General features: G+C 34.2%; 2 protein-coding genes across 2 annotated transcripts; both read left to right on the top strand.

The window, feature by feature from the left end:
- Positions 1-25: 25 nt before the first annotated feature.
- On the top strand, positions 26-7,535 carry LOC139485229 (small ribosomal subunit protein eS1-like). Its single transcript, XM_071269516.1, has 6 exons — positions 26-173; positions 1,382-1,485; positions 2,079-2,392; positions 3,537-3,619; positions 5,652-5,761; positions 7,383-7,535. Exons 1-6 carry the CDS (start codon positions 112-114, stop codon positions 7,499-7,501), a joined length of 792 nt encoding a protein of 263 aa, XP_071125617.1. The 5' UTR covers positions 26-111; the 3' UTR covers positions 7,502-7,535.
- A 5,851-nt stretch (positions 7,536-13,386) lies between these two features.
- LOC139484013 (integrase/recombinase xerD homolog) lies at positions 13,387-14,313 on the top strand. The gene has a single exon (XM_071267735.1). It carries the CDS (start codon positions 13,387-13,389, stop codon positions 14,311-14,313), a length of 927 nt encoding a protein of 308 aa, XP_071123836.1.
- Positions 14,314-15,045: the final 732 nt, after the last annotated feature.

The following is a 15,045-nucleotide window of genomic DNA, read 5'->3' as shown; positions in this document are numbered from 1 at the left end:
GTCTAAATATTTTTACCCTTGTCTTCAAACGCAAAAGTGATCCTTTTTTGATTTCCCATAATTCTTGCTACTCTACCTGCAACTTCCTTTTTTGCCTCAAATATAGCCGAAATGGCAGTTGGAAAGAATAAGAGGCTTACTAAAGGTGGCAAGAAGGGTGGAAAAAAGAAGGTGTACGTATTTAAAGTATCAATTGTTCATAAATGAATGTTTTAAGAAAGAGAACAAAGATCCCCGGTGTACTGATGATGCGATATTAAACTGATTTTTATTCGATTATTCTTCATCATGCCCAAAGTTGTCGTTCATCCCTGCTAAAACACACATGACTCGCTCACATGTTTGTTAAACCTTAACCGATAGATGAATTACACAAGCAAATTAGTACACATGTTTTGTGGTTTAAAGAACTAGCTCATATTAATAATGGGAATACTTGTAAATTGACCGCCGTCAGGATGTTTTTACCTTGCTTTATTTAGAATGTAGAGCACAAAATGTTCCCATACGTTTAATATAAAACATTAACATGCGTATTCTAAAGAGGCATAATAATCAGTTCATTGATTCTGGCCAGAAAATGGCATAAGTCTTCTAAAAGTACTCAGTAAAAGTAATAATAGGATGCATGGCCAGTTTTTGACAGTGTGAGCGTCTTAATCAATACACCTTATCGCTAATCCCAGCTGACCCGGCCGCTTGAAATTTTGATGCATACAACAATCACTTTTCCATTGTGGCGTCAGATATTTTGTTGTGTGACGTCAAAAATTTACAGGAAGCTGTGTGATATCTAGTAATGGCGGACAAATAGCCATAAGGGGTATGCAATGGGTAGTTCTTATTTTGAATTTTATGTATTGATCTACAAATGTAGTCTGAATACTTTTCAATGGCAGAATTTCACTTCAGTATAAATGTTCATAGTCTTTACGGCCTTCAACAATGATCAATGCTGGTTAGCCTGAGCCAGGTGTGGAGCCCACCTTTCTCTGGGAAAAATTGTGTTGCTAATATACCAGAGCTGGCCCCCACTTGAAAATTTCTGGATCCGCCACTGTAAACTGGGGCTGTGGGATGTCGTCCCATATCAAGTGGATATTTGCCTGTCTTACAAATAGATGAACACTTTGTTGCTTCTGGTATTGATATTTTAACTTATTTTCAAATGGACGTCAAGTTACGAGAGACTGGGGCCTCAATACTGAGGTATGCAAATATTTATGCTAATTTTTGTATTACTATTAGTGACCTGTATCTGTATATTTCTTCACCTCCTTTATAGGAGAGCAGTATTAAACATTTACTATGATTTAGTAGCCAACCATGATAACAATAAAAAACACCTTTAGTTGAATAATATTATTTTAATGTTTTTCAGAGTTGACCCTTTCACCAAAAAAGACTGGTATGATGTCAAGGCCCCTTGCATGTTTGTAGTCAGACAGATCGGCAAAACTCTAGTTACTAGAACACAAGGAACAAGTAAGTTCTCACAATGAGTCCAAGATGGACAGTCATAGAAAATTTAAAGTGTACTTTAGAATATTATTCTCAAACTACTTTTGATTGGAAAATCTTGTATATCATATGTTTTTTTTTTATATTTTCACCTATGCATACCTTGATTTTTTTATTATTAAAAACTGAGTGCTGTCGAACTATATACAAAGGTTTTACTGGAATGGCCCTGTAGATGCATGTACAGCAAGTTAAATCTGAATACTGCAATACACTTAAAAATAGGTGATGTTATATATTTGGATCATGATGGTTAAAAATTCCTCTATGACAGTAAAAATAATACGGTCAAAGTTTTGTCCTGCAGAATATGCATGAAATATTTGCCACTGGACGCTTAGCTATCAACAATCAAAGTAAAATAAATGTACATCATTTACAATGATCTGAGAGAGTACAAAAAGTACTGGTGTTAATTGTAAGATTGGAAAGATTTTAATTTAACAATAGTTGCCTATCTTTCATGAAAGCATGTACATTGTAAATCCATTTATATACATGTATTTAACCTGAAAATGTTATTACTAAAATTGGATGTACAACTTTTTATTATTCAGAAATTGCTTCTGATGGTTTGAAAGGACGTGTCTTTGAGATTTCTCTAGCTGACCTCCAGAACGATGAAGTGTCTTTCAGAAAGTTCAAACTGATGGCCGAAGATGTTCAGGGACGTAATGTTTTAACAAACTTCCACGGAATGGATCTTACAAGAGACAAGCTCTGCTCTATGGTTAAGAAATGGCAGACACTGATCGAGGCTAATGTTGATGTGAGGACAACTGATGGATATCTCCTACGTATGTTCTGTATAGGCTTTACCAAAAAGAAGGCCATGCAGAATAAGAAAACATGTTATGCTCAGCATACACAGGTTTGTAAATGTAACTACATGTAGAATTCAAAAGAGGCATGTTTGAAAAATAAGTCAAATCATCATGATTAACATAGACAGAAATTCATGTTCATTCTATAAAAAACAAGACACAGTATGATTCATTAAAATCATCAATGAGTCTATCAGAATTTTAATCTGACTGCTTACTATTTTTCTAGATCAAGGACAGAACTTGCTAAAAATATTGAACAACGAACCATTTGCATTTATTTATCAAGGAATGCATGTGTCTTCATTCGTGCATACAAAATTCTGCTCAGCCTTTTGTAGGCTTAAGAAAACCATTTACACATATAACTCACTGATAAGTGGTGAAAAAGCATTTTGTTTTTAGGCCCCTGCGGAGGAGTATTAAGTTTGTCACTTGTCGGATGTGACCATGTCTATCTGATCTTCTGTTTATGCATCTCAAAATTGGTGTCTGTTCCCTTCATCTGCCAATGTTATGAAATTTATACACAAGGATAATTACAAAAAAAACAACAGATCAAGTTTGATGGTGCAACTTTTACATTAAAAAAGTTCTCTATTTTCCAACTTTAGTTTGACTCATGAATCTTGTACCTCAAAACTCAAAACAAGAGTGAATTTGGGTAGGGTTACTTTTACCATTCTAGAGTTGTGTTCACTTATACATGTTATAAATTTGATTACAAGCCAGGCATTTTATTGTTAATATTTGGTCTGACAGCACAAGTTCATCATATACTTAAAAACCCCTTTCTTTTATTTTGAATTTCACCAATAAAAAAGAAAAATTACCAAGCATTAGTCGACTGGCAAACAGAACAACAGACCACAAAAAACTAAATACAACTATTCATAATTGAGATACAATCATCCAACAAAAACCGGGAATGGAAATTGGTAATCTGTGAGTTGGCCAATCATGTTTAAACATTTTTCTTATTTTTAACTACTACGTATATATCAAGTAATAAGCAAGAATTGGTGATAGTCATATTAACAATTGGAGTTTCATGATAAAAGTAATGCATTTAATTTTAGGTTAAAACAATTATTTAGGAAAGTTTTCATGACAATCGTGATGCATTAAATTTTAGGTTAAAATTATTCACAATGGAAGTTTTTATACAAATAGTGATGCCTTTACTTGTAGATTAAAACCATCAGAAAGAAGATGGTAGATATTATCACCAAGGAGGTGTCAACCAATGACATGAAAGAGGTTGTCAACAAATTGTAAGTCAAAACTATATCATTAAAACGCTGTTTAGCTCGTCTCCTTATATGATTCTATATTCATTGCGACTCTTTTTGTAATAGAAGGCCGCTGTGAAGTATGTGTGTGTGTAATAAGTATAGCTGTTTCAATAATTGGCATTGAAATATTTCATACATATGTTATTTTTCGATATTTTATTCCGAAAGAAGCGTTGTGTTTGGTGTATAGCTGACCACATAAATCCTGTACCGTGCATAAGTTAAGTTGCTGTACACCGTACACAAAAACTTTATTTTCACACTTGTTTATTACCCAAAATGTTTCAAGGAATGAGTAATCACAAGTAGGTTTATGATTGGTAACTTACTTTTGTCCTGTTTCAGCTTTCTTTCAGACAAAACATGCAAATGGCTCAACAACTGTATCGAAATTGAAAGTTTGTATTGACATTCACAACTATTTGTGCATGTAAAAGTTAATTATTCTTTATAAGAATATCAAAGTTGCCTTATAAATAGGGAAAAAAATAATGCGAAAATTATTTGGGAGCAGGAATTTCAGATGTTGTGAAATGTACACTGAATGAAGATAAAACAAATCAAAGATTTTCGTTACCGTGTCAGGTCAAAATCGATCATGCCTGCTTGGTTAGTACCTATATCCGCTGTGATACTGGACCCAGGTCCAAATCGGGGTCCAAAATTAAACTTTGTTTGATTTCAACAAAAATTGAATATATGGGGTTCTTTGATATATGCTGAATCTAACCATGTATTTAGTTTTTGGATATTTTGGCCCCTTTATCAAATTGGTGCACATTGAGTTCTAGAGGGTCCAAAATTGAACTTTATTCGATTCATCAAAAATTCAATTCTTGGAGTTCTTTGATGTGCTAAATCTAACCATATATTTAAATTTTGTATATTGGACAACAATATGTTAATGTCCAATTATTTTTTTTAAGTTCTTAGACCACATTCATTCTGTGTCAGAAACCTATTCTGTGTCAACTGTTTAATCACAATCCAAATTCAAAGCTGTATCACGCTTGAATGTTGTGTCCATACTTGCCCCAACTGTTCAGGGTTTGACCTCTGTTCGTATCAAGCTGTGCCTGCGGAGCCTCTGGTTTTCATATGTATGGGGAAACCAACATTAATTTCTCAATGGCCTTGTGTCCCTTATCAATGAAAAAATGCTGAATTTGCAGTTTCCTTACTCTTACTACATGTAGCTACAATCTAATGGTCTGAAACTTGTACACAATTCATGTTTGAAATATGGTGGTTCACATTCACTGTTCTTGATCAACATATTGTAACATTGAAAAATTGCCACCAAATACAGATCAAATTCACACTTGTGTGTTCTTGGGTTATTTAACTTTAGGCCTTGATTAATATATTGTTTGTTTCCCCAAGCCAGGTGTGGGTAGGTAGGTAGGTAGGGAAATAATTTTATTTTTCCCAAAAGCTTGGAACATTATTGGACAATCCGGCAAGCCTGAAAATCCAAAATGAATAAAATAATATTTGACTTAGTTTCGGCAATATAATTTTATGAGTAGCACCATTTTTGTAGGGTCAGTCGGGATTGGGGAAACAAACAATCAGAGTTCACGAAATCTTTTTTTCCCTGGTGGTCCTTGAAGAAAATCTGCTGGTCCTCACTATTAATCTATTGAAAAACACTAAAATTGTGTCAGTCCTATGCAAAATTTTGGTGGTAAAATCCTGAGGACTGACACTTTTCACGAACTCTGAACTATATCTTATTTTAGACCTTACTAATGTAAATATTGATGAAATTGCTGTTCCTGCACTTTTACTCAACTTTGCTCAAATTCTGCAACCAATTGAAATGAAAAAAATATACACAAATGCTTATTTTTACCAAACATAGATCAAGTTTGAAGTTATGTGGCATCAATCCCACCATTCTAAAGTTGCACCGTTTTATGAATGAATTAATTGGCCTTTTAAGTCATATTTTAGTGAAGTGTTTTTGTCTAATGTAAACTTGTATAAAAAAAATTCCATTTGTTTTCAGGATCCCCGACAGTATCGGAAAGGACATAGAGAAGGCCTGTCAAGGAATCTACCCACTTCATGATGTATATGTCAGAAAAGTTAAAGTACTGAAGAAACCCAAATTTGATTGTAAGTTTATAGATTATGCTATACTGTAGAAATGTATTGCAAACACTGCCAAACAGTCATTTTTGTCAGATACTTGTATTTTACTCCATACTTGTGATCACTTGCTGCATGCAATAGTATTTCAATTATTGCAGGTAGATTCTAAATGTTGTAAAGGGGACTTCAATCAAATAGTGAATGCTATCAGGAACTAGTTTATTAATATCTCTTGTTCAATTTCAAAATTTCCCTTTCACTAGATGTTGCATCAAGTTCCGATAATGTTCCCTATATGATAAAACAATTTTTTTTCAAAGTGCAAACAAGTACTAAGCGCTAACAAACTATTGATGAATTCATTGTTTCCAAAATTAATTGCATGATCTGTGCTCTACCCTCCTTTTAAGTATTGCAATTAAATGGGTTGCTAATCAAAAATTTAGTAGATTTATTAACAATATTAATTTCATAATTTATGTATATACATAATTTAAAAGAGTGTGAGATAGGTGGACTAAAGTATATACAAACATTGTAAACTTATTGACTGGGTATGAGTGGAATAGTAAGTTTATTGTCTCTGAGGTGTAACTGTTGACCTGAGGCATAGTCGAGGGCAAAAGTTGTATACGATTGGACAATAAACTTATTATTCCACTATATCCAGCCAGTAAGTGTTTTATTATATATCAAAAAAGACAACAGAAAATAAATGGCTGTAGAAAAATAAACTATCGTAATATATAAAGCAGAAATCCAACCATAACATTGACTTCACATTCTGAAATGCTAAGGTTATGTCTTGCACTGACTTCAACCCTAGATACAATAGGTAAAAAGCGATGAAGTTACTCCCACTGTATTTTCAAAATCGTCCAATCACGTAGCGGCATTGAAATTTCCGTGAAATATAATGATGTTTGCGGTCAAATAGTTTCATCGACTGGTCCAATAGTTCAATGCTTGCAATTTGAAAAAATAGTCAAAATAGTGTTTACTTATTTTATATTGAAAATGATAACTGAGGTATAATTATGATTATTAGGCCAAGAATAATATTACTATAAAGTAAAAATGGGATTTCCCAGATCTATTCACATACATGTATAAAAACAATTAACGGGGGACTTTCGAAGGAAAAAGTCAGTAATGGAATTGGGGATGTACAGTAGGTAGGGGCTGCCAGACTGTCGTTCATTTACATAAAAATGCTTTGACAATTTTTTTCTTCAAATTTATATATGTTGTTTCCTGTGACTAAATGAAGGTCATTTTTTTTTCATAATGTAAGCATTTCTCATCGTTGAGTTATAGCCCTTTCCCAAGAATTCGTTTTTTTTTTATAAATTACTCAATTTCTGTACAAAGGGACTTTTAAAGATTTAAAAAAAGTTATTGTATAGTTCAATTATAAATGACATTTTGGATATTATGGAGTTATGCCCCTTTGGAATGTTATATGCTAGTGGGGGCGTCATCTGTTTCATGGACACATTCCCCATTTATTTCCCTTTTATTTTGGTAAATTGTATGTAGAATTTTGTGGTAGGTTTGTTTGTTATTATTCTGTATAAACAAATTTTCAGAATGCTATATATATTTAAAGAACATAAACTTTACCTGAAATGCATTGATTTTTCAGTGGGAAAACTGATGGAACTCCATGGAGAGGGTAGTGCTTCAAAGACAGTTATTACAGAATCTGGAGAAACAGTCGAGCGACCTGAGGGATACGAACCACCAGTGTTACAATCTGTTTAAAATGCTGGACAATAAATAAAAAAAAAAAATTCAATGATGTGTTTGGTCTCAGCTGATTGATATGTACATAGTCATTGAAACCGAATTGGTCAAGTTTGCCATTATTTATTTATTTGTATAATTCGGTTGAAATATGAAATACCTCTTCTCCTGGTGATGGGACTGATTGTCAGTTTTTGTAAGAATCATTAGTTGTTGCCATGAGTTCAAGATAAAGGGGTATTTAGTGTTCTATTATGCCTCATTTCTGTTATAATTCACCTTATCCTTCATTGTCTGTCATCATTGGCCTCATAGAGGTTCCTGTCAAATTTTGATGGTTACAAGAAAATGTCTTGTGAAATTAATAGTTTTTAGTGTCAAAATTTTGAATTGGCAATAAGGATAGTGACCGCTGCTGCCTTTAACAATGAGCAAAGCATATATATTTATAGTCCACATTAAAAGACTATTTAAATTTGCCTAAATTTATTAGAGAATCCCAAGGTTCTCAATTCATACTACAGCAATGAAAGAAGAGCTAACGGTTACCTATGGATAGCATCTTCCTGGCTTGGGACAGGCATTACATGTAACAGGATTTATAAAAAAAACATTTGCCACAGAAAAAACTGATTCCAACATTAGTGAATTAGAAAAATCAAATTTTCAAGTTAAAAAAAACAAAATGACTGGATGAATATTAGTATCCTGGAAGCATACAAGCCATGATTATATATTTTCAGTGCTGACCCTCGACAGTGGTAGAAAACTTTCAAATCTAAACATAAAACCATTTCTGTATCCCTTTCTAGTTTTGTTCAACATTTATAGTGACACAGATCAGTTGCTTCTTTGTTAAATAGCGTGATCATCATATAAAACAATCTGAATTCTGGCTTTGGATGGAGAAGATCAACATTTACCTGAATAAGGGTTTGTTTAGTCAGTTGTATTTGGTGCTGAAAATACCCAACGGGTGTGGGAAGATGAGAAAGAAACGAGTATGCTTCAACTGAAATTACAAAAATAAAAGCTGATATTCTAAATTTGGCATTTTCTGGGTCAGTTTTCTGGACTAGCTTACAATAATTGAATACTGAAAGAAAGACTAAAACAATGATGAATACCTGGCAGCAATTATAATGGACTTGAGCAAACCATTTGTTTGCTTACCTCATGACTTAATACTCAATACTTGTGAAGTTGAAGAATTATGTCAGTATGGGTTGAGAGAATGTGCTTTAAATTAATAAATAGCTGCTTGACACACAAAAAACTGATTAGTGATAAAAGAAATGGTCACGGTCAAATGATTAAAATATATATGTTAGTGTTGGACAGGGTTCCATTCGAATCTTGCTATTGGCATCCGTCATTAATTCCTTGTTAAAAGTCTGCGGCTGTCCTATTGCATGGTTCTCATCAAAGAAATGCAGGCTAATCCCTGAAAGCATAGCAAATTGTAATATGATGCATTATACAGAAACAAAATGTATGGTCTTAAAATGGATGCACTCTTAACATCTGATGGGGAAGTTAAGTTTCATTGAGTAACTTGATTTTAAGCCAGCACGTTTTGTTACAAACCAGCCAGTCAAAAAATAAATTGGAATAGACTAAAACACAAACGTCTGTTTATCACTCATTTAGCATTTCAAATCTAAGTAGTCTACTAAAATGACAATTAACTAGCAAGCACAACACTAAATAGAAAACTCGCAAGACCAACTTGGGCAAGCACATAAGATTAATTTAGAAATTTAGAAATTTGAGCAACGCATACGAACAATCACTAAAACATGCAATCTAACCAGGAACTACAAGGTCTGTTTAAAGCAGCAACGTCCGTCTAAAAATGCTCCAATTCGAAAATCTGGAACAGATCAACATGTTCTTCAAATTTTTTTCTGTAACTTTTGAAAACAATAACTCGACGCCCCACGGTTGAATTCTAGCTCTCGGTGTTTTACATGGTTTGCTCTTGTTTCATTTATCTAATCTATTGCTTAAGATGTATGACCACTTCTGAAGTACTATGAAATTTTCAAATTGCAATAGTATCAAAAGAGGGGGGCAAGGGTTTTAACTGTTATGCTGTTATGGGGCAAATGCCAATTTAATTCTTTGTTGTCTGTTATTCTGAAAATATATTTGCTGTTAGCTGTTATTGGGCTTTTATTTTTTTTTTGTTATCTGTTATTGTGATAATGTATTTGCTGTTAACTGTTGTTGAAAATTGAAATTTTAGCATTTTTTTTGACAGCAAAATTTTCGGTAGAAATTGAAGATCATTGGACATTGGGGTCTGCCACTACTAAATATGTTGGTCCCGTATTCGGAGAAGGATTCCATTAGCATATACCCATCACAGAAGTGAGGTCCAGGACAATTCCAGTATATCTTATGATTATCCTTTGTAATAAATTCCATTTTTTTTTGGAACATGTATTTGGAATTATCTAAATTTTTTGTATGAGGATAATGTTCCTTGTTTCCCGTACCAACAAATTAAATAAAAAAACATACGGCCAGGAATATCTTACAAGAATCTCAATTAAGAACTAGGTCCTTACAACCAGTTAACCTTTTATATAATATGGTACATTGACTAATTAGCTCTGATTCTTTTCAAAGCAGAACCAAACACATTGCACAATGAAAGTTCCAACCATGTACTGGGTTCCGAAGCTGCACACAGCTCATTACAAACAAAGATTTATTTCGTCTTCAAGCCATTGTTCCCCTACTAAACCATGTATTCTACTTACTTGTACACTTGGTGCAATCAAAAGCGTGATAAACAATTGTTCAAATTGAGCCTTTGGAAATAAATTCCTTTTTGGAGTGTCAAAATTGGTTAGAGGTACTTGATAAATGTATTTTCCCGCGTTTCGGAGTATAGCGGGAAAATGTTGTCTAAAAGGAACGTTTTATAAGAACGGTATATATTTTTTGGCGGGTTTTGTTATGTGTAGTTGTACACGTGGATACGTGGACCAATCATTTGGATTGTGTCAATAAGTATTCTTATGTTAATGAGGTGAAAGCGGGTTTTAAATGTTCTTGGGTTTGAAAATCATTCTAGCCGCAGACGTTCAACACTAAACATGTCGGAGCCGGCAGAAATAAACATGCTCATCGACCGAAAAATTAAAGACGCTATGAGTCAGAACCAGAACGAGATACTGCAGAGCATCGACAGATTAATGTCTAGTCGTTTAGACACGTTTCAGAGATCCGTCCACGAAACGCAGAGGCAGTTATCAGAAACTCAAATGTCTAAAATCCAGCAGATGAACACTGAGAATTACGTTTTCAAGCGAAAGGGAAACGAGGAGCAGTTCAAGGTCAACACAAAAATCGCCAACAAGATGAAAGAGGCCAGAAGTATTCTTACAGAATCGCAGGACAACAACGAAAGTACAGAGGGCGCGATGAGGAACATTTGTGAAGGTTTGGACATTCTTAATCATCGACAAAAATTGATAAAGCTCGCGGATCAGTCCGAGAACGGATGGAGAACAGTTACAGAGTATGAAACGCACAACCTTGCAGATGACTCCGAAGACGAAAAACGTATAATACGAGCAGAAAACAAAGCGTCGAGGAAAATGAAAAGCGACAAAAAGTTTAAGACACGTACAACTCCTTACAGTGCCCCACAGTCTACTCGATTCAGCTCAGTTAATCAACAGAGTACAGTTAACATTCCTGTGGTGCATCGACCCGGAAAATGTTATGAGTGTGGTATGTCAGGACATTGGAGGTCAGACCATTATAAACAGGGCTGGCAAACTCAGAAAGAAAAGTCTGATAAGATAAGTACTAGATTATTTAGTAATGATTTATCTGTTAATTTTGGTAGAGAAAATGCTATAGTTTCATGTAATTCACCCGTAGGTAAATTAAGAAGTTCAATTGATTATTGGCGTAATGTTATTTGCGCTAACGAGACAGTTATTGATATCATAGAACATGGATATAAAATACCTTTTCACACAGAGCCAAGTGAGGTATTTTTGAATAACAACAAATCGTCTTTAGAGAATTCAGATTTTGTAGAAAATGAGATTTTAAATTTGATAGAATTAGGATGCATAAAAGAATTTTCATGTAAACCTAAAGTGGTCAATCCGTTGACGGTAGCTAACAATAAAAACAAATTAAGGTTAGTTTTAGATTGTAGACACATTAACCCACATCTTCATAAATTCAGATTTAAATATGAAGATGCTAGCGTAGCCAGTCAAATGTTTAAGAAGGGAGATTACTGTTTTACTTACGATTTGAGATCGGCTTACCATCATATAGAGATATTTGAGTCACACAAGACATATTTAGGTTTTGCTTGGGTCAAAAATCATGAAACAAAATATTATGTCTTTAATGTTTTACCATTTGGTATATCGACTGCTAGTTATATTTTCACCAAAGTTGTAAGGTGTATTGTTAAACATTTACGAAATTCAGGTTTGAAGATTATCATGTATTTAGACGATGGCTTAGGCGGGGCTGACGAGATAAGTCAGGCTCATGAAACTAGCATAGTTGTTCAGAAAGTACTGAAAGCTTCTGGGTTTTTGATAGCAGAAGATAAATGCAATTGGACACCTAGCCAAAATGTGGTATGGTTGGGTTTGGTATGGCAATTTGACAAAGGCATGGTTTCAGTCACGGAAAGGCGACTTTCCAAATTGTTAGATACTTTAAATAGAGTTATACACAAAATAGGTAAAGGAGAAATACACGTTTCTGCAAGGTTTCTTGCTTCTATAATTGGTCAGATCATATCTATGCAAGGGGCAGTTGGTCCTGTAGTTAGACTACGTACACGAAGTATGTATGAATGCATTTTGTATAAAGCAAGCTGGAATGCTCATGTTCTTTTGAACGGTAGATCTCTTGATGAGATAATTTTCTGGAAGGAAAATATAGAGAAAATGAATGGCAGAGAATTGCATATTGTTGAGCAATACTCGAGTGTAGTATACACAGATGCCTCGGGCATAGGTTACGGTGGCTATTTGGTAAAAGCCATAGACGAAGAGATTATGGGTAGTTGGAACGATGGAGAAAAATTGAAAAGTTCTACTTGGAGAGAGCTTGAGGCAGTTTATAGAGTACTGCAGTCTATATCTATGTCATTAAAAGGTCAAACAGTTAAGTGGCACACAGATAATCAAAACGTAGTAAACATAATAAAAAAGGGCAGCAAGAAATCTGATTTACAAAATATTACAATTAACATAGCTAATGTATGTAAATTAAACTGCATTAAGATCGTACCAGAGTGGGTACCTAGACAAGAGAACGTTAAAGCAGATAAAATTAGCAAGACTATCGATTGCGATGATTGGGAGATAGACGATATTACATTTGAATATTTTAATCAGAATTGGGGTCCACATACCGTAGATAGGTTTGCCACTGATTACAATGCAAAATGTAGCATATTCAATACTAAACACTGGTGTCCAGGTACACTAGGTATTGATGCTTTTAATAGACATTGGGGTAAAGAAAATAACTGGATTGTGCCACCACCTTCAGACATATCCCGATGTATACACAAGATTATACAAGATAAAGCAGATAGCACGTTATTTGTTCCTTTATGGGTTTCAGCACCATATTGGCCACTTTTACACAAAGTCAATGGTAATGTTGTAGAATTCGAATCGTTCATTAAAGATAGTAAAATATTACCATCAACAGTTATCAAAAAAGGCCGAGGTAGAAATGGTATGTTCGGAAAATCCACAGATTTCAGGATGTTGGCTATGAAAATAAGGTTTTAATTTATTTCATTCTTTCCTACAGGTATCGGTCTGAAAAGCAGGGTGTTGGAGCAAATACAAGATGGAGGGATTCTTTCGGCTGACTTTGACGAATTGGGACATACGATGTCATCGTATTTACTGCAGTCCAGAAGTGACAATACTAACAATAAATATTTTTATGCTTATAAACGGTGGGAGAGATTTATATTGAAACAAGGGGGACTATCTTTACCAGCAAAGCCTATACATGTAGCCCTATATTTAACCAAACTGATAGACACAGGTTCATCTTATAGTGTAGTTCAGTCAGCTTTTTACGGTATAAAATGGGCACATACAGTTCAAGGTTTTTCAGATCCCACAGAAAATGCATTTGTGACCAATTTACTGGAGTCTTCTAAACGTCAACCACATAAACCGAAAGTTAAAAAGGAACATATTGATTCTGAAACTATTATTGAACTTTGTATAAAATATAAAGACAGTGATGATATAGCTATTTTAAGGGATTTATGTATGATTGTTCTTAGTTTCTCTGGTTTTCTGAGATACAACGAGCTTAGTTCTCTTCGATGTAAAGATGTTCATTTCAAAACTAATTATTTAGAGATTGATATTGACAAAAGCAAAACTGATCAGTATAGATTAGGGGAGAAATTAGTTATTTCAAATGGTGAGTCTGCTGCTTGTCCTTATAGTTTATTGTCCAAATATTTCAGTATTTGTAAAATTGAGTCCAGTTCTGAGCAGTATTTATTTAAACCTATTTTTAGATCAGGCAAACGGTGTTCGCTAATTTACAAGAACAAAAAACTGAGTTATACCAGAGCTAGAGAGTGTATAGTAGCTAGACTCAAAGAAGTTTGTGGTGATATAAACATAGGTTTACATTCTTTAAGGGCGGGTGGAGCCACTGTCGCAGCTAACGCTGATGTTAACGAACGCTGCTGGAAACGGCACGGTCGATGGAAATCTGATACTGCCAAAGATGGGTACGTGGCAGACTCACTTGCACATCGTTTAGAAGTTACTAAGAAGCTAGGTCTTTAGCATTTTCATTTTATTGTATATCATTTACGCTTTTCCGCCCTTTCTTTGTGTTTCTAGTCTGCACGGCTAAATGCATTGCTTTGTGTTTGTTATTATTGTAGTGTAGTTAAGACATGTATTTTCCCGCGTTTCGGAGTATAGCGGGAAAATGTTGTCTAAAAGGAACGTTTTATAAGAACGGTATATATTTTTTGGCGGGTTTTGTTATGTGTAGTTGTACACGTGGATACGTGGACCAATCATTTGGATTGTGTCAATAAGTTTTCTTATGTTAATGAGGTGAAAGCGGGTTTTAAATGTTCTTGGGTTTGAAAATCATTCTAGCCGCAGACGTTCAACACTAAACTTCAATGTTTCATAATATTTGATATTGTATATTATTTTGCTGTTTTTTCTTGATGGAGTTTGGCATCAATGTCCCGAGGCGTGCCTTGCACTTGCTCCGAACACAGGTTTCCAAATCAATTTTCTTTAATAAAGTTTTTTGATGGTTTTTCCTGGGCGGCGAGGTTACGTTAAAGACGGATATATATACATACATACATACATGCATACGTAGAGATATGGGCTCTTATTGATACAGAGTAAACTTGTTTCAGATGTTTATTCTTTCTGTGTACCTCATTCGAATGTATTTGTATTTCATATATGTCATGATTTATAATATAAAATATACATTAAACGCCGGCTCTCTTAGTCTTCACGGCTAAATGCATTGCTTTGTGTTTGTTA

Source organism: Mytilus edulis, chromosome 8 (genome assembly GCF_963676685.1).
Source record: "Mytilus edulis chromosome 8, xbMytEdul2.2, whole genome shotgun sequence".
Lineage (NCBI taxonomy): Eukaryota > Metazoa > Mollusca > Bivalvia > Mytilida > Mytilidae > Mytilus > Mytilus edulis.
This window is presented reverse-complemented; position numbering and strand designations above follow the sequence as displayed.

Excerpts from the sequence above, each read along its gene's own strand:
- LOC139485229 (XM_071269516.1), top strand. The coding sequence starts at position 112 with ATGGCAGTTGGAAAGAATAAGAGGCTTACTAAAGGTGGCAAGAAGGGT. Across the intron at positions 2,393-3,536 it reads GTTATGCTCAGCATACACAG|ATTAAAACCATCAGAAAGAA; the intron begins GTTTGTAAATGT and ends CTTTACTTGTAG. Across the intron at positions 3,620-5,651 it reads AAAGAGGTTGTCAACAAATT|GATCCCCGACAGTATCGGAA; the intron begins GTAAGTCAAAAC and ends ATTTGTTTTCAG.
- LOC139484013 (XM_071267735.1), top strand. The coding sequence starts at position 13,387 with ATGTCATCGTATTTACTGCAGTCCAGAAGTGACAATACTAACAATAAA.